Source organism: Panthera pardus, unplaced genomic scaffold, assembly GCF_024362965.1.
Source record: "Panthera pardus isolate Hobbes unplaced genomic scaffold, ASM2436296v1 HiC_scaffold_21, whole genome shotgun sequence".
NCBI lineage: Eukaryota > Metazoa > Chordata > Mammalia > Carnivora > Felidae > Panthera > Panthera pardus.
Window position 1 is genome coordinate 18,746,732 of NW_026526777.1, and position 20,529 is coordinate 18,767,260.

Here is a 20,529-nt window from a genome sequence, read left to right on the forward strand (position 1 = left end):
TAACTAAAATATCTGTATTCATGTTGGCTACATTTTTATCTAGACAGCATAAATACCATTTATATACTTGATTATCCAACATAACTCCTATAGTCAGAAGTAGACTAATTATAATTGTGTAATTTACATCTACAGAATTCTTTTAACCAACTTCATCTATTAGCGATCTTGAAGACAGGTAGTATTATGTATGTAACCCATATGATAAAGATATTTCTATATCACATTTTATTCTCTCCTGTATATCTTGAACAATATATACATGGTGCAAATTTTCCATAGCATTCCCAAAATACTGAAGTACTAGTTTTTCAATTAACTTACAAAACAAATTCACACATTAATTTTAAAATCATAAAGCAACAAAATGATATATTTAATGAGAGATTTTTACATTAATTACGAAATGTTACAGCTGAAACACTAAGAAATGCTCTTTGTATTTTATTTTGCTCTTGTTAACTTAGTCTAGGATGACCTTATCACATTGCAATGGGTTTGTTTGTTTTGCAGTGGCCATTGAACAAACACAACAACATGCTGATTTAAAATTGCCAGAGAAATGTGTCAAAAAATCTAATGTTTTTGAAGTCACCATCTGTCTGCCTGTCTGTATCTCTCTCCCTCTGTCTCTCTCTGTTTTAATTAAAGGGACCTCTTGGGGTGCTTGGGTGACTCAGTCGGTTAAGTGTCCAACTTCAGCTCAGGTCATGATCTTATGTTTCGTGAGTTTGGGCCCTATGTCAGGCTTTGTGCTGACAGCTAGAGCCTGGAGCCCGCTTCGGATTCTGTATCTTCCTCTCTCTCTGCCCCTCCCCCGCTCATGCTCTGACTCTCTCTCAAAAATAAATAAACATTAATTTATAAATAAGTAAGTAAATAAATAAATAAATAAAATTAAAGGGGCCTTATTGTCACTTTCTCTCAGTTTTGATAAAGTCATACGTAGTATAGTCAGAGGCAAAAAATTCTAGTGAATTCATGGAATTTACAAAATAATTCTAGATTGTGCTATGTCTTGACTTCTAGGAACTTCTATCCAAATACTTGTACTTCTTAATTGTATTTTTAAAATATTGGGGGGGAATATTCCTTAAACCAAGCTGCTTGATGACTTTTGTGTCACTGACACAAAATGTTCTCAGAATGTTTTTAACTACGTACTGTAAAATATGAATATTTGCAAAATAAATTAATATTATTTTAAAAAGTTTCATCCACATACACACTGTAAGGGAGTCTGTGTATCCAGTGCATTTCAATTAACATTAGGGTATGAAAAACCTCGACCCAATTATCAAGTCAAAAAATTACACTGAGATAAACACCATTTCATTGAAATACGTTTCAAAACTTATGACAAATGAAAATGTTAAACTGTTTTTTATAATGTAATTTTTTACATCAGTGAGACATGCAAAGATAAAAAGATGCATTTTAGACCTAGGAATAATAATGGTATGATATCATTTTAGAGTAAAGTCCGTCATACCTTTATGGCAGTGGATGCAATTTGAATGTGGTGAAGTCTCCGAAGGGTGCTGTCCCTGTCAATGAAATAGGAAGCGGCTAGTTGATGTAGCGTCTCCAGAGTGACCAAAGAGCTATTGGTGCTGGAATCACTTCCTTCAGATCTTTTGCTCAACTTCCGCTTGTCCACAAAAATTGTGAGTGACTCCTCTCCTGCATTAATAATATTTAAAATTATTCAATTTTCCACTTAAAATCAATTTTTCATTTATCTGCAGGTGAGGAAGTGTAGATTACAGACATAATGAAACAAAAGACTGATAAGTAACAAAAGGGCAAGTTTTACTTTTGTGTCGCTCACCTGGTACCTAGAAAGGTACTTGAGGTATTGAAGGCTGTAAATACTGACTAGTAAATGGTGAAAAACTCGCTTTCGTGGGACGATTTCTCTGGATTTTTTTGACTTTCATATAGTTTAGCTTACCTAAAACCCCTGTGGCACAAAAGCAAATTAAGAATGGAAAATATGTAATATGAACTTAAGTGTGGTGCATGATACAAAGTTGTATTTACTCAGAAATCTTTACTGTAGATCAGCATGACTAATGGAAACATGACCAAGCATATTACTAAACACTAGCCATTTATTAAAGGTTTTAATATTTTAGTAATCTTTATACCCAACGTGGGGCTCAAATTTACAACATCAAGATCAAGAGTCACATGCTCCACTAACTGAGACAGACAGGTGCCCTTAGCCATGTTTAAAGTGCAGAGAAAACATACACAGTAATACTTTGGATTGCACATAACTTGTTATGTGAGTGTCACACAAGATGAGCAAACATTTCTATCATTTTTAACTTGATAAATGAGTGATGTCTTGGAATACAAGGAGTAAGTGATGCCAAACATCACATGATAACAATGGGGCCAATGGTTCTGTGCTCTCTCTCTCTCTCTCTCTCTTTCTCGTTTGCTCACTGAGGGATTGTGGGTGATCGTCTCCCATACTCAGATGATATTCAATCTCAGGCCATGGTGTTTGGCAGAAATCAGTGATTTTTCAGAACATTAGAAGGTTCCCACAACAGGCACTAGTGTATTTTTTGTCCCTTCAAAGCACCTATGGATAGCCCTTTGCTTTTCCAGAAAAGAGTAAGCTTAAGAATGCTTTGCTTCATTCTAGGTCAGGCTGCCTGCAGATATAGACCCTTTCCTCTGTCTTCTGCCCTTTTGCCAGTTGCATTAAATACAGTATATGTCAAAAGTTTATTAATACTATACTGTAGTCAACATCTGTTGGTGATAGTGAAAGTTGTCCTACACAATAATCCTCCTCTCTCTTGTCTCCCTCACACTATCCACGAAGGTTTTCAAAGGTAAGTTCAAGTTAGTTTGTTTATTTCTTTATAAATAAATTTCTTTATATTTCTTTACTTTGTATTTTCTGTATTATTTTGTATTATGTTACAATATTATAATCATTTTATATGAAATTTTGGGGGTTGTGGGATGAATCATCTGTTTTCCATTATTTCTTATGGGGAAATTCACTTTGATATACAAGTGCTTTGATTTAAAATCATGTTTCCAGAATGAATTATGGTCGCAAATGAAGGTTTTACTATATACAAATATAGTTATGTAAATATATGTATTAAATTCAGAGGTTCCTGACATGTGGCATTATATACAAATATTATGTGTTAATAAGCTCTATGGAAATCACTAACCTCAATGGAAGATTTAAGTATTGCCAATGGATTTTCAAAGGTGAAATTTAATGTATAATATAATTAAGTTGCAATTTTCAATGTTCAAATGTTTATAAAAATATCAATGTTATTTAAGCTTAACTTTAAGAACTTGCTATCTACGGATTTCCATATTCTTGGATATTCATCTAACACATAATTGTCAGAATTGATGCTTACTCTTATTCTTTCAGTAACCCACTGTTTAGGGGGCATTATGCCGGCTTAGAAAGTGACAACCCAGTTTTAGAAAATACCAAATAAATAAAATAATATTAATTTTAAAATGACATATCCTCGGAGACTATTCAATTCTAAGTAACAGCTTATATTTATCCACAAGAGAACAGGTCAACTGATATCAGAAATAAAGTATTAACAGTGTTATTTCTGAAAGGTCACATTCTCAGTTTGTATTTGGATCCTAACAGGCAGAGTAGAAATAAGCAGCCTAACTATAGCAGCTGAAAAAAAAAAAAAAAACTCTCAAAAATATGAATGAGTAGGTCCAATTATGAACAGCATTAGGTCATGTGCATGATAAATGGCTTTCAGGCGAGAACATCTGGAGGAGAAAAGTGAATATATATGTAAATTACTAAACAAGCAAATAAAAAGTCCCCACTGACTACTTACCCCCAGAAAAAGAGGATTAACTAGTGTGGAAATTTGAGTGAATGTATCTCAGAAAGACCAGTGAATCGTAGAAAAAGAAAATCACCTATGTGCCAAGCTTGGGAGAGAATACCAAAACAAACAACATCCTGTACATGGATGTAGAAAAAACAGTTCTGTGGTAGTCTGAGAACTCATAATGAGGGTGTATCACAGATGCAAGTGCTATGGTCTGAATGTTTGTTCCCCTCAGAATGTATATGTGAAATCTTAGCCCCCAAAGATGAAGGGATTAACAGGTGGTGCTTTGGGGAGGTGTTTAGATCAGAGCCCACATCAATGAAATTAGTGCCTTTATAAAAGAAGTTCCAAGGGAGCTCCATTGCCCCTTCCGCCACACGAAAATACAAGACTATGCAATACTGAAAAGGGCTCTAACCTAACCATGATGGTGCTTTGACCTTAGACTTCCAGGTTCCAGAAGAGTGAGCAATAAATTTCTGCTGTTTTTAAGCCACCCAGTCTGTGGTGTTTTATTGCAGCCCAAATAGACTAATACAGCAAGAGGCAGGTCTTACGAAGTAAGGTTAAAAACAAAATGACAAAGATCTTGGTAAATGTAAATTAAAAGAAAACAAAGTTAACAATCTTGATATCAGATATTGTAGAATTCGGACCAAATATTAAGAAGTGAGAAAAAGAAAAACACTGCATAGTGAGTACTAAAGACTGAAACTTGTCAAGTTTTAATGACAACACATTTAATAAAGCAGAAAATACCGGAGATATAGGTTAAAATAGTACAAGAAATGCAAATTCAAAATATATTGATATAGCACTTTGCAATTACGGAATTTGCCCAAATCCGAAAGTTTGACAACCTTGCCAAAGATGTTGGCAAACTGGAAGGAAACATGCCCTCTGATATATTGCTGATGGTAATGCGAAATGATGTAACCAGAGAGAAATCTGGCAATAGTTAGCAATGATTGACTCAGCAATTCTACTTTTAAAATCTATCCCAAAAAACACTGGTTAAGATATGCAAAAAGCTTCTTACTGTGGCTTTATTTGAAATATTTGTAGCAACCCAGAGACCTCATCAGTAAGAATAAACTATGTTGCATCTACAAAGTAGAATACACTGCAGCCACAAGAAAGAAGTGAGAGGGGCGCCTGGGTGACTCAGTTGCTTCAGCCTCTGACTTGATTTGGGCTCCATTCATGATCTCCCGGTTTGTGGGTTGTCTGGCATTGGGCTCTGCACTGACAGTGTGGGAGCCTGCTTGGGATTCTCTGTCTCCCTCTTTCTCTGCTCCTTCCCTGTACACATGCTCTCTGTCTCTCATTCTCTCTCCCTCTCAAAAATAAATAGACATTAAAAACAGAAAAGAAAAAAAAGTGAAAATGACTTAAAACATTTATTCACATAAGTAAGTTTTATGAGTTTAATATTATGACTAAAACAAAATTGTGGATGATTTGGCAGTTCTCAAGGGATTTTATTTAGAAAGTACACCGAAATATCCAAGTTTAGCCTCCTTGCATTTACAGTGTTTTCTACAGATTCCTGTAGATGGAAAGAAGCGTAACTATCTATTCTTTGAAATAATATCTAATTTTTCTTCAGTTCAGTGATACATTAAATTTAAAATGTTGGTTCAATTGATTTATTAGAAATTAGTTTTGCCTTCTGGAGATTCAAGAAAGCCTTTTAAATACGTAAGGAGAGTCATCCTCACGGTCTCTTTTTGTATAGTAGTGACTTTTCTTATTACTGGAGCTGTCCAACATGAATTGACAAAGTATACATCATTGAGCAGAGGAGATAATTAGACCACTAGAATGGACTCTTTCACTGAATTATGAGGTACTGGAAGGAAGAAAAATATAGAATTAATTGTTATAGTTTCAATGTAACTATGCCAACTGCTAGTGCCAAACAGATTTGAGCTTTAATACTGGCTTATATTTAGTAACTGAATGACCTTGAATTGTATAACTTGACTCAATTTCCTCTCATGGAACTTGAGTATAGTATTCCTTCTACTAAGAGGAGCTATAGGCATGAAACAGATAACATCCATAAAAGGTTTAGAATACGACTAGACTGCAGTAAGAATTTGAAAGTTGTTGGCAAGGTATTATTCTCTTTTATTCACCCAATTTCTTAAACTTAAAATAAAATAACTCATTCCATATCTGCACATTTCTAGTAATTTTAGCTGCATTGTCATATTTGTGATGGACAGAAGCCTCTATTTCTACTTCTTTTACATATCCATGAATCCTGGTCCTACAATCTGTATCCACACATAGAAAGTAAATATCTCTCAAAATAGTCCTTTAAATACTGTATCCCTCTATATGTCTTCACTCTTCTGATGAAAACTCCTTAGTAGGAATTTTATTAATTCCTTCGTAGGCCCTCAGTTGAGTCATATCTCATGCAAAAAGAGAGGAGTAGCATAAACTTATTTTAAAAGCAAATTAAAATACGTGATTTAAAAATATTTTGCAGAGAGGTGCCTGGGTGGCTCTGTTGGTTAGGTGTCCAACTGTTGATTTCAGCTCATGTCATGATCCTGTGGTTTGTGGGTTCCAGCCCAGTGTCAGGTTCCTGACAGCTCAGAGTCTGCTTGGGATTCTCTCTCTCTCCCTCTCTCTCTGCCCCTCCCCTGCTTGCACACACACTCTCTCTCTCCCTCTCTCTCAAAATAAATAAATAAACTTAAAAAAAAGAATATTTTGCAGATGTTAGAGTGCCTCATGATAATTTAGAAAATGACACGTAACAAAAACTAAGGATTACTATTTCAGAGTGGTCCTATGTTACAATATGAATGATAACAAATACTAATATAAGTTCAAACAATCAAAGATGTGCATAGAAAAACGATGGCCCATAATCATCATCATGAGTAACAGTAGTTTCCATTCATTATCTACTGGAGATTAAAAAAATATATATCTCCTTTGTTTTCCAAAGTGTCTACATTTGCTTGTAAGGTATAGGTCAATGTGTTTTCCTCCTTCTATCCTGAGAGTAAATATATATTATAGTGCACAGAGACAATCAAAAGAAAAATATTGTAAATATTAATATACATTTATTACTAGTTTTACAGTTCAATCTTTGTTGTTATTAACTTGAAGGAATTATGATGTAATATGAGAAAGGAAAACATGAGTTTTGGAATCAGCTGTATAGGAAGGTAAATCCTGACAGCCCATAGGCCCCTAACCTGATGACTATGGGTCTTTGGTAAAGTTATACATGCCCTTAGCCTTCCCATTTCTAAAAGACAGGCAATAGCTTACTCTCACCTGTTTGAAAAGACTAAGCAATATAATTCCTCCATAGACCCTGGCAGAACACATCTAAGGTGTATAATAAATGTTGGTTTCCTCTATTTTCCTTTTTTTGTTTTTTTGTTTTTGTTTTTGTTTTTTTTTTTTTTTTTGGTTAGGGCCTAACAGCAAATGAGAAGGTTTTAAATTTTTATAAGTTAGCATTTCATAGATATTGTATTTCACCACAGGAACCTGGACTTAGTCAAAACTGGTTTCTACTGGATCTTATAATCAAGATATATGGGATTATTAGAGATAGCAGTTGGTTATTCTTTCTAACAATTGGATAAAGGGAATCCATTCAGAAGCTGCCCATAGTTCTTGTCTGCAGTTGAACATTAATCCACGTATGCAGAAGCTTTCCCTGCAGTGAAGCATGAGAGGCAGTTTAAATTACCCTAATTGTTCTCTCATGAATACCTTGTTTTAAACCCTTAGTTACAACAGACAACATTGCGATGTAAGCTGGGTAGTTTATGCTAAATTTCAAGTGTTATAAATCATGGATTGTTAAATATCTAAGATATTTTAACAAAGCTACTCAATCTACATTGAAAATAGGCCTATTTCTTTCCTCTCAGAGATCTGGTCTTTTTAGGTTATATATAACTACCACGTTTTGAGGATGTTTATGGTCTTCACGTTCTTTGAAACTTTCACAGTCAGTCTTAAGGAAGAATGCATTTTGGATTTTAATTGTAACTTTTTCTTAAGTGTTTGATTATAAAAGTTCATCCAAATTCTACATAAATAACACAATATTCAGATTTGAAAACTGAGATATTATTCAATCAACTAAAATTTGTGTTCGTATGCCATTTTTATTCATATTTTTTTAAGCCAACTGTAGCTCATAAGCATGACATGAGTACCAAAGGGCATCCACACATTTTGTAAAAACTAAATGTGATTCTGAAAATGATTCAACATTCTGAGTTTGTTAGAAAGTGAAAAGGATTAATGACTGTGGATATAAAAAGATGTGATCATTTCACACAGAAATCATGCAGCTGTGTCTTTTACAACTAAAATACTGTGGTCATTTATGGACATTAAGAGCACATATTGAAAAATGCTTTTAGGGAGAATGCAAAACAGAAAACAATAAGACAATAACAAAAAACAATCATGACCTTAATGTCATACTATGATTGGCTCGTAAGAGGTGATGAGGTACATTTGATACGCAATGGACCTCATAATAATGTATTTTTCTGTCCTGATTTTCAAATCATCTATGTTATGTCCATGAAGAAGAGAAACTTTAAAGAACTTTTGCCCTATTATATTTTCCTTGGATTTTCTCAATCTGCATTCTCATATATATATATATATATATATATATATATATATGGTTATTGAGGATAAAGGTAATGCTTTCAAAAAGTCAGAACAAGTCAGAAAACAATGGATAATAGAATGAGTAAAAGCATCCTAAGGATAAATAAATAATGATGATGCAGGAGATTGCATTATCTTTGTAATTATTTTCTGCACTATCATGGATGCAAACACGCATACATGGATCAATGGTAAATTGTAAAGAAGAACTATAAACAGTTCATGGGTGATTCCCTTTAAACTGGAATTGGAAAGGATAACACTCTGGTCAGTAGAATACATAAGAGCCAGTAGGTCATGATCTAGTACAAGTTTTTGAGAAGCATTGCAAAATTACACAAACTCTTTAGCTTTTTGTCTCTGCCAGGAGGACAGCGTGTTCCAAAGAAAACGTTCTTCAGCTTGATTCTTGGAATGAGGAGACAACCAGAGCAGAATCATGGAGGATCCACAATCAAAGCATATTAGGGAGACACAGCTATTATAGTTAAAGTCCACTGAGGGTTGTTCGTTTGTTTATTTTGAGTTTTATTTCTTTAATATGATGACAATAACTCTTATATGTTGACTGTATTTTATGTTATCATTGTTCTGCTTTTGGGTTAGTGTACCAACCTATAACATATAACATTCTGTTCAGACAAACACATACACACACACAAACACACACAACTTTAAACTTATGGCAGATGTCTGCCTGGTCATTCAATTTCCTTACACTGGAAGATCTGATCGTGAATGTCTGTTTTGCTTTTTGTCAGGTTTACTTATAAAGAACTGCCATAAAAATCTTTCTCTTAGGAATAATCAGTGCAAACACAGCTTAATGTAATTGTAGGTTTTACTTTTGATGTAACATTTTAACTGAAAAACATTATCCTACTTTTTGGTAATGAGAGATTACATTATTTCTTGTGCTAAAATATGATAATATTTTGTTCACTATGAATGAGCATTCTTTCTCAGTTTAACATGTTAAAAGGTAAACATCCTGATGATATCTTTCTACTAATGTAGTGTTCTTGAAAAAAAAAAAAAAAACCACTGGTTCAGAAACAAATAGATATTAAAAAACATCAATCTGAGAAAACTAGGCTTCTGACAAGAAGCAGAGCCAAATATATAAAAGAAGTAAAAACAGACTTGTTGGCTTAACACCAGTTGGCATCTGCAAGATATTACGGAAAGGAAATAACTGGTCTTATAGAGCTTCAACAAAGAAACATAATGTGTTTTGCAAAACACTCCAAATGAGAGCAACTGACTTTATGATTATTAACAGTTATCCCCCACAACATCTGAGAAAATTCTAAACAAAATTACCCAGATCATAATATTCTCTATAGAACAATGACATGAAAGAACTAGAAATAAATAGTTCCCATGTCAGATGAAATTGAATCGACCCTGAGTGAAATGCAATGAAGTCCCCTCTATGTTGGGAGTTGTTTACAAACTATGTTATAATGAACATTTTTGTTACATATATAGTTATAGACTCCTGTTATTATTTTGGTAAGATTAATTTTCAGAAGTGAGACTTCTGGAAGAGTTAAGAACACTCTAAATTTATATAGATACTCTAAACAGTGCTGTTCATACTTAATGTGTATATAAATCACCCACAGATCTTGTTAACATGTAGATTCTGATTCATTAATCTGAGATGGAATCTGAGACTCTGCAGTTCAAACAAACTCCAAGGTGGTGCTGGCTGTTGAACCATGAACCACACTTGAGTAATGAGGCTCTAAACCACAGTAAACTTATTACCAGTTTAAACGTCTGTATTTATTAGTCACCTGTGTGTTCCTTTAAGGAAGGTCTTGGGTCTTTGCATCGTTCTAGGTAACTCAGTACGTGTTTGTCAAACAGTGGACATTTATCTACCTTACCAAACTGCTATGAAGAGGAAAAAAACAAACAATATAATTTATAAAATTCCAAAACTTAACATTTATCTTTTGACTTAGTTGCCAGTAAGGTCATTATTAAGATCAATCGGCATAGCAATTTTAATCCCATTTTCTTTTGTGTTATATATATCATTATTTACATAAACGGCTTCAAAGCATTTCAATAGATAACTTAATTAACTTAATTAATTAACAATATTAATTAAAACTTAATTAACAATATTGCTTTAATTTTCACTTTTAAAACATTTAATTTATCAGAGAAATATTAGAGATACAAGGTGAAAGAGAGAGATGAGAGACTGAGACAGAGAGGAATGGATATAACTAATCTTAAGTAGCATGAGTATATACTTATTTCTAAAAAACAGTATGGCAGGTTTTTTTTAAATATTTTTTTTTCCTTTTCAATACCATTAGCTTAATGATTCCCTGGGATACAAGTTTCAGAAAAGATTGCTTTTCCTTTCAGTTTTTTTCTTAAAGCAGACTATGCATTCTAATAGAGGAAATAGTTCCATGCATTTTCAGTGAGTATTTCTTTTTGCTCAAGAAATAAATTACATATATTTTTTATCAGATTTGCTCCTTTAATTATGTTATAGTTAAACTAAAATAAAATAATTTATATTTCCTAAGATGAGGCCAAATGAAAATGAGAAACACAGTCACTAATCGATTTTGAAAGAGGGTTGTATATGATGTAGAGTTAAAACTATCCGTGGACACTTTATACAGAATGTAATTTACATAGAGAAGAGTGAGAATCGAGTATTTCTGAAATTAAACAAGGATATTTGGAATCTTACCCTCATAAGGATGCAAGGAAATTTTTAAAAATTGAATTGCTGTTCTACCTATAGTGTATGTTACTGCCTGACTCTGCTCTGTTCTTCTTGAAAGAAATACACACGCCAGCAACATATGGTAACACTTTTCAAGCTAGAGCTTTGCAACCATAACAACTTATATACTAAGTGGTTATTGAGGTAGTATTCATTATTATAAATTTTTTAACACTTATTTATTTTTGAGGGATGGAGAGAGACAGAGCATGAGTGGGGGAGGGGCAGAGAGAGAGGGAGACACAGAACCCGAAGCAGGCTCCAGGATCCGAGTTGTCAGCACAGAGCCCGACACGTGGCTCAAACTCACGAACTGTGAGATCATGACCTGAGCCGAAGTCGGATGCTTAACCAACTGAGCCACCAAGGAGCCCCAGTAGTATTCATTATAATAAATAACTATGCTAGTAAGTTAATGCTACTGTGGACATTCAATCATGTGTTTTTCCATTGTAATAACAAAGCAAATATTTTCTTTATATAAAAAAATTACATATCTGATAAAATGCTTAAGTTGAATAATGGGGTAATGACAAGATATGTTCTCATAAGAAGCACTTGAACGAAAAAAATTAATAAAAACCACACACATTAAAAAAAATATAACTATTTCCACTAAAAATTTAATCATGGCTTTTAAAACTCTGTGCATTCAAAGCCAGTAGTCAAACAGGACTTGTTTTTATGTTACTGAGAGTGAAAAATATTTTCCAAAGTTGCAAATGAACAAATCTTAATAGATTATCTAGTTGCTTCTAGAATGAATTTCAGTTTCAGTTTTTAAAACTATCTCTATCAAGTAAAGAGTACTTTTTCCTGCACTCCTCTTCCTGGGAAGGTATTTTTCCCAAACAATCCTCATTGTCCCTGCATTCCTGATTCTGCCAGAAGAAGTGCAGTGAGTGAGTTAACAGAGAGGTTGGTGTAGGAAAGCAACTTATGCGAGTAACCCCACCTCTTCCTCTTTCTCTACAGGTTGTGCTTGTCAGGAGAGAGCACAAGCTTTGTTCTCCTCTTCAGTGTGTTAGGCTTTAGAGAGGCTGGGTTGATAGGGAACCACACATATGCTCTTGAGACTATATGTGGCTCAGGGCTGTAACAATGACTCTTACACAAATCTGCATAATACTGGAGATGGGGATCAGGTCCCATTTAAAATTACTATGGGGTACAAGGGTGGCTCAGTAGGTTGAGTGTCAGACTCTTGATTTTCGCTCAGGTCATGATCTCACAGTTCATGGCATCAAGCCCCACATCGGGCTCTGCACTGACAGCACAGAAGCTGCTTGGGATTCTCTCTCTCCCTCTCTCTCTGTCCCTCTCCCATTAGTGCACTCATGTGTGCTCTCTCTCTCTCTCTCTAATAAATAAACATTAAAAAATAAAATCACTATAAACATTTTGTTACAAGGTTTTATAAAATTTTAAGTGCAATTTTTGGGCTCCATCTTGCATAGTCTTTTGTCTTTTTCATTTGGTGCAGAACCTAGGTTTGTTGCTTCATAGTGGGCACCCTCCCTCTCCTGTCAACCCAGTAGGTTTAAGATCTTTTTCTTTTTTTTCCTATTCTCATTTTTTGTTGTTCTATATTCAGTACACAGATACACTTTTATTTCAGTGTTTGTCATATATTGTATTATAATGAAATATATTATAAAAGCAGTCATGAAATATATTCCATAGCTAGAAATCAATATATCCCAGTAGTGCAATCTTTTTCAAGATTGATTCTTCAAATTGAGTAGCTTAGTTTAGATATTTAACCAGTGATGGAGTTTAGATATCATTATCCAAATAGAAGCAAGCTGAATTACTCTATTGATAAATAGTCTGGAAGCTATAAGATGAAATAAATGTGGAAAATGATATAGATTGAAGAAGGTTTTTTTATAATTTATTTTTCCCTATAGGGAGATAATTCAATCACTGGCTTTATCTATCATAAAATATCCCATTAAAGGCTTCAAATATGCTATCCAAAGTTTTATGTCTAAGTCAATAATATGATGTACTAAATAACTCAGGGAAAAAAAGACATTTTTCATTTATTTGTTTTTCATCACCTTAGTACTGACAGTGAATATTTTATACTCAACTCGTTTTTAAAAATGTTTAAATTTAGTTGAAGATCTAGTTACTTAAGAAGCAAAAACAACTGTCTTTTCATTTAAAATGTTTACTTATATACATAACATCCTCAGTGTGCTATTATTAGGGTTGTTACTTACTCAGTTAAGAGAGAGAATTAGCTCCAATTAAACACCACAAATCTCATTTTTTAATGGAAAAACACAATTTCATGTTCAACTAGGTGAAACATGTAAAACTAAACTATACTTACAACAACAAAAAAGGCTTAGTGGAATTACAACAGCAATATTTAAAAAATTGTCTGAAATCAAGCTGGTGTACTTGTTAATTGTAAATAGTTTATATCCTTAAGCTATGTAAATAATTTCATGCATTTTAGCTAAATTATTAACATCATCCAGCAGAGATTCCTGAAAGAAAACATAAGTAATATTTACAGGAAAAAAAAAGAAAATTCCAATAGAAAATATAAGGAACACTAAATCTAAGTAATAGTCAGAGGTTAGAAGGCTAGTGAGTATGGCAATTCTATTTCTTCCCCTTCTTCACCCCCCAGCCCCACCTTACTCCACTCTGCCTTTAAGAAAACGCTTGAATAAGACTTAAATAACTAAAGAAAAGCAATTTTAAGAGACTATATTATCATCATTGAATAATCAACCTGAAGAAAAGATTTAATCCCACAAAGGATTTTTGAACCATGTTCATAAAAACAAATAAAAACATACACAACAAAAACCAATCTGAAGGCCCAAATGTGGCATTCACAATGCCAAAGCAATGAAAACAATTAAAAAGTCACCTTTTTAATTTCTGTCTCTGCCTTTCCCCTGTTACTTTCTTCTTTTCTTATTTGGAGAATATATTTTATATTCTGAAATTCTTCTCCACAATGAAGCCTGATAGGAGTATAAGACTACTGAACTTAAAAAAAAAAATAATAACGTTTAAGTATTATTGAGAGACATAGAACACGAGCATGGGAGGGGCAGAGAGAGGGGGAGACACATAATCTGAAGCAGGCTCCAGGCTCTGAGCTGTTAGCACAGAGCCTGAAATGGGGCTGTAACTCACAAACCATGAGATATGACCTGAGCTGATGCCAGATGTTTAACTGACTGAACCACCCAGGTGCTCCCAAACCACTGAACTTTTTAAAGGAAGTTAGACAGGGTGACAGGATGGCTCAGTCAGTTAAGCGTCCAACTCTTGATCATGGCTCAGGTCATAATCTCATGGTTTGTGAGTTAGAGCCCCACATGGGGTTCTGCATTGACAGTCCAGAGCCTGCTTGGGACTCTCTCTCTCCACCTTTCTCTCTGTCCTTTCGCCATTCATGCTCTCTGTCTCTCTCTCAAAGTAAGTAAACTTAAAAAAAATAAAAATGAATAAAATAAGTTAGAGTAATGATTTTCACTTTTACTTCAGATTTTATTGTATTAATAATCATTGACCTCACTAACCTATATAGATGCAGCTTTCACAGAATAAGTTTTTAAAATTATTGGGATATTTTATAATTATTTCTATCTGCACTGCTGTAATAACAATAACATGAGTGCATTGCATGTTGACATCATACCATACATTGTGCCAAGAATATTTTCCTACATAGACATTAATCTTCCCATGACCCTACCACACAGATATTACTCTCCCACTTTCTCCTAAAAACAACCTAAAATCACAGAAGTTACTTAGCATTTTTTAACAATTTCACAATTAGTTCAAAAAAGGTGGGGGAGTTAATTTTCAATACCAGCTTTGTCTGATCTCTTCATCATATTATTTAGTGTATTGATTTATGAAGGACAGAGATAATGAGTTTTCATGGCTGACCTTTCTTGTCTCCCTGAACCATCTACATCTTCCACCTGTAATTCCTTAAGGCCACCTGACACTTATATTTCCTCAATGTGCCCAGGAATTTCCTTTACCAACTTCTCTATGCCTTGCTCACCTGCTCTTGCTTGCATCCTGATTCTCTCCAATTCTGAATCTTTGTTTAACCGACTGTTTTGGTTCTTTGTGTTTGCTTTTCATTCACCTTTCTTCTTGAATTAGATCTCGGTTACTCTCTGTGTGTATCATATTTTTGACATCTATTTGGTGAACTTGAAAACCACAGCCTCTAAGCAAAGTGTAATCTCACATATTAATTTAACAAATATTTCATAAGTAGAAAGGGGGAGGGGCAAAGTTGGTGGAGCAGCATGGAAATTTTCTGTTTCTTTCATTCTTGAAATGCAGCTATGTCAGCATCAAACCATTTTGCACACCCAGAAAATTGATCTGAGCACCGATCAACAATCTGCATAACTTAAAGCACATAACTTGGCAGGTATGTGGCACAGAGAGGTACAATGGGGAAGAGAGAAGCTGCAGGGGCGTGGAGAGTTGTTTTTGTTTGCAGAGACAGGACAGAGATGGAGCGGGGGAGAGTACAAGAAAAGCACTTTCCTCAAAAGCAGCTGGAGCAAAAGAGCAGAAACACTCTCAGGAACTGAACCAGCAAGGGAGAAAGGAGAAGTTTTGCTGCCTTTAGGACTCTATAAACAGGGGAGCGCAGAGTTGGAAACTCTGCAGCTAGATACCTGGCAGTGCTCTGGTAGGAAGAACAAATCCCCAGGAGCAGACAGCAAGGTCCAAGGGTCCTCAGGCCACAAGGGGAAAGATGGTTCCCCGGCCAGGAGGACATTTGGTAGAGGCCGTGCAGTGTACACACAGGAAAAGGTCCCAGCGGACCCCAGATTACAGCCACACTTGCTGGTGGAACAAAGATGCTAAGGTATGAAGAAGCCTGGCACCAGATGTGTGTTGTGATTTACCATAGTCCTTGAACCGCTGCTGCTACATGATTGTGTGAAATTTTTCTGGGACATTGGGCATCTACAGTGGTGCAGTCGCATGACTGTTCTCAGGGTGGCCGACAACTGGCCCCGACTCCACAAGACCCTTCTCCAGAAGGTAGGAGCAGGTTCAAGCTACAGGACCTTCAGAAGTGAAGGGTTTGGAAACACAGCCCCATCTCAGATAAAACTTGGGAGGTAGGTACCACTTGGCAGGCTGACAGCTTGGTCCCAGGCAGTGGAGATGCAGGTAGCGGATGGAAGCTCCAGACAAAGGAGAGGTGCTTGATTGCCATTTGGTGAGAGCACAGAGATTTGATGCTAGAGACTGGGAAGATGGAAGATGTTATTTTCACCTCCCCTGCCCATGCGCATAGGCACATAAGCATGCCACACCAATGCACCCCAATAAGCTAAGCAGTAACACCGAGTGGAGTATAGAGTCATTAAACCAAGTCCTGTCCACCTACATCAAACATGCCCTAGAGGCACCACAAGTTTCCCCCCCTGCTTTGTGCTTAGTGTACATACTATAAGTACATACTTCATAGTTTGATTTCTAGGGGAAACTGCATGTAATTTTGTTAGGATTCCATTCTGTCAGATGGTCCATCTAATTTTATTTTTCTTATTCTTGGATACAAAAAGAGACTTTTTTTTCTGTTTTTATAAAAAAGATTTTTCTTTATTTTTCTACTATATTTTACTACTTTTTGTACATTGTTTAGTCTATTTTACTTTATTCATTTCATTTTATTCTATTTTATTGTATGACTTTTTTTAAATCTTTAAACATATCTTACTTTTTTTTCATTTTTTTTCTTTTATTTCCCTTTCTTCTCTCTTCTATCAAGCTTCTTTCAAGAACCAGAAGAAAACACACCTTGGATCTAGCTTTCTTTATTTGATTTTTTGTGTGTTCTTTTTAATTTTTTTTTTAATTTTATTTTTAATTCTATGAACTCTTTTCTTTCTCCAAAATGATGAAATGAAGGAATTCACCCCAAAAGAATGAACAGGAAGAAATGACAGCCAGGGACTTAATCAACACAGATATAAACAAGATATCTGAAACAGAATTTAGAGTCACAATAATAAGAATACTATCTGGGGTTGGAAAAAATCATAGAATCCCTCTCTGTAGAGATAAAAGTAAAATCTAGTCAGGATGAAGTTAAAAATGCAATAACTGAGATCGAATATCAAATGGATGCCACAGAAGGAAGGGTAAATGAAGCAGAGCAGCGAATCAGTGATAGAGAAACTTATGGCGAATAATGAAGCAGAAAAAAAGAGGGAAACGAAGGCAAAAGAGCACGATATAAGAATTAGAGAAACTCAATGACTCATTAAAAAGGAACACCATCCGAATCATAGGGGCCCCAGAAGAGGAAGAGAGGGTAAAAAGAGTAAAAGGTTTATGTGAGCAAATCATAGTGGAAGACTTTCCTAACCTGGGCAAAGACACAGACATCAAAATCCAGGAAGCACAGAGAACTCCCATTAGATTCAACAAAAACTGATCATCAACAAGGCATATCATAGTCAAATTCACAAAATATACAGACAAGGAAAGAATTATGAAAGCAGCAAGGAAATAAAAAAGGCCTTAACCTATAAGGGAAGACACATCAGTTTCACAGCAGACCTATCCACAGAAGCTTAACATGTCAAAAAAGAGTAGCAGGATATAGTCAATGTGCTGAGTTGGAAAAAATATGCAGCCAAGAATTCTTGATCTAGCAAAGCTGTCATTCAAAATAGAAGAAGAAATAAATAATTTACCAGACAAACAAAAACTACAAGCATTTGTGACTTCTAAACCAGTTTTGCAAGAAATTTTAAGGGGACTCTCTGAGGGGAGAAAATATAAAATAAAACAAAAAAGACCAAAAGCAACAAAGACTAGAAAGGACCAGAGAACACCACCAGAAACTTCAACTGTACAGGCAACACAATGGCAATAAGTTAATACCTTTCATTATCCACTCTTAATGTCAAAGGACTAAATGCTCCAATCAAAAGACATAGGGTAACAAAATGGATGAGAAAACAAGTTCCATCTATATGCTGTTTACAAGATACTCATTTTAGAGCTAAAGATACCAGCATATTGAAAGTTAGGGGATGGAGAACCATCTATCATACTAATGGTTGCCAAGGAAAGCTGGAGAAAGCCATACTCATATCAGACAATCTAGATTTTAAAATAAAGACCGTAACAAGAGATGAAGAAGGGCATTGTATCGTAATTAAGGAGTCTATCCACCAAGAAGGTGTAACAATTGTAACCATTTATGCCGCAAATGTGATGGATCCAAATATATCAATCAGTTAATCACAAACATAAAGAAACTCATTGACAATAATACCACAATGATGGGGGACTTCAACACCCCACTTGCAGCAATGTAAGCAGGAAATCAACAAGGAAATAATGGCTTTGAATGATTCACTGGACTGGATGGGCTTAACGGATATATCCAGAACACTTCATCCTAAAGCAGCAGATCTTCTTGAGTGCACGTGGAACATTCTCCAGAATAGAGCACATACTGGGACACAAATCAGCCCTTAACAAGTACAAAAAGATCGAGATCATACCTTGCATATTTTCACACCACAACAATATGAAAGTCAAAATCAACCACAAGAAAAAATTTGGAAAGACAACAGATACTTGGAGACTAAATAACATCCTACTAGAGAATGAATGGGTTAACCAAGAAGTTAAGGAGGAAATTAAAAAGTATGTGGAAGCCAATGAAAATGATAACACCACAGTCCAAAGCCAAAATCTCTGGGATGCAACAAAGACGGTCATAGGAGGGATTTATATAACAATTCAGGCCTTCCTAAAGAAGGAAGAAAGGTCTCAGGTACACAACATTAATGTTACACCTTAAAGAGCTGGAAAAAGAACAGCAAATAAAACCCCAAACCAGAAGAAGATTGGAAAAAAAAAAAAGATTAGAGTGGAAATCAATGCTATGGAAAACAAAAACAAAAACAAAAACAAAAACAAAAACAAAAACAAAAACAAAAACAAAACAAACAAACAAACAAACAAAAGCAGTAGAAAAGATCAATGAAACCAGGAGCTGGTTCTCTGAAAGAATTAACAAAATTGATAAACCCCCTAGCCAGTTTGATACCCCAAAAAAGGGAAGGACCCAAATAAATAAAATCAAGGATGAAAGAGGAGAGATCATAACCAACACTGCAGAAATAAAACAAAAATAAGAGAATATTAGGAGCAATTATATGCCTATAAATTGGGCAATCTGGAAGAGCTAGACAGATTCCTAGAAACATATAAACTACCAAAACTGAAACAAGAAGAAATAGAAAATTTGATCAGACCCATAACCAGTAAAGAAAATGAATTAGTAATCAAAAACCTCCCAGGGGCACCTGAGTGGCTCAGTTGGTTAAGCTTCCAACTTCAGTTAGCAATCTGTGAGTTCAAGCCCCGCATTGGGGTCTTTGCTGACACCTCAGCACCTGGAGCCTACTTCAGATTCTGTGTCTCCCTCTCTCTCTGCCCCTACCCTGCTTGTGCTCTATCTCTCTCTGTCTCTCAAAAATGAACAAATATAAGAAAAAAATCCCAAAAAACAAGAGTCCAGGGCCAGGTGGCTTTCCAGGGGGATTCTACCAAACGTTTAAAGAAGAGTTAACACCTATTCTCTTGAAGCTGTTCCAAAAATAGAAATGGAGTAAAAACTTCTAAACTTTTTCTATGAAGCTAGCATTACCTTGATTCCAAAACCAGACAGAGAACCCCCCACTAAAAAGGAGAATTATGGACTAACTTCCCTGATGAACATTCATGTGAAAATTCTCAACAAGGTACTAGCCAACTTGTTCCAACAATGCATTAAAAGAATTATTCACCATGATCAAGTGGGATTCATTCCTGGGCTGCAGGGCTGGTTCGATATCTACAAATCAATCAATGTGATACATCACATTAATAAAAGAAAGGGCAAGAACCACATGATACTCTCAATAGATGTAGAGAAAGCATTTGACAAAATATAGCATCCTTTCTTGATAAAAACCCTCAAGAAAGTAGGGATAGAAGGATCATACCTCAAGATCATAACAGCCATGTAGGAGAGACCCATTGCTAATATCATCCTCCATGGGGTAAAACTGAGAGCTTTCCCACTAAGGTCAGGAACATGACAAGGATGTCCACTTTCACCACTGGTATTCAACATAGTATTGAAAGTCCTAGACTCAGAAATCAGATAACAGAAAGGAATGAAAGCATCCAAATCAGCCA

The 20,529-nt window shown here is 35.1% G+C and overlaps 1 protein-coding gene across 3 annotated transcripts in view; it reads right to left on the bottom strand.

Moving 5' to 3' along the window:
• The window catches only part of BRINP3 (BMP/retinoic acid inducible neural specific 3), a 415,072-nt gene that overhangs the window by 193,070 nt on the left and 201,473 nt on the right, over positions 1-20,529 (bottom strand). For all 3 annotated transcript variants that reach the window (XM_019465615.2, XM_019465616.2, XM_019465617.2), the window contains exon 4: positions 1,493-1,683. In XM_019465615.2, the coding sequence (XP_019321160.1) occupies positions 1,493-1,683 (191 nt within the window). The remainder of the gene's footprint in view (positions 1-1,492; positions 1,684-20,529) is intronic.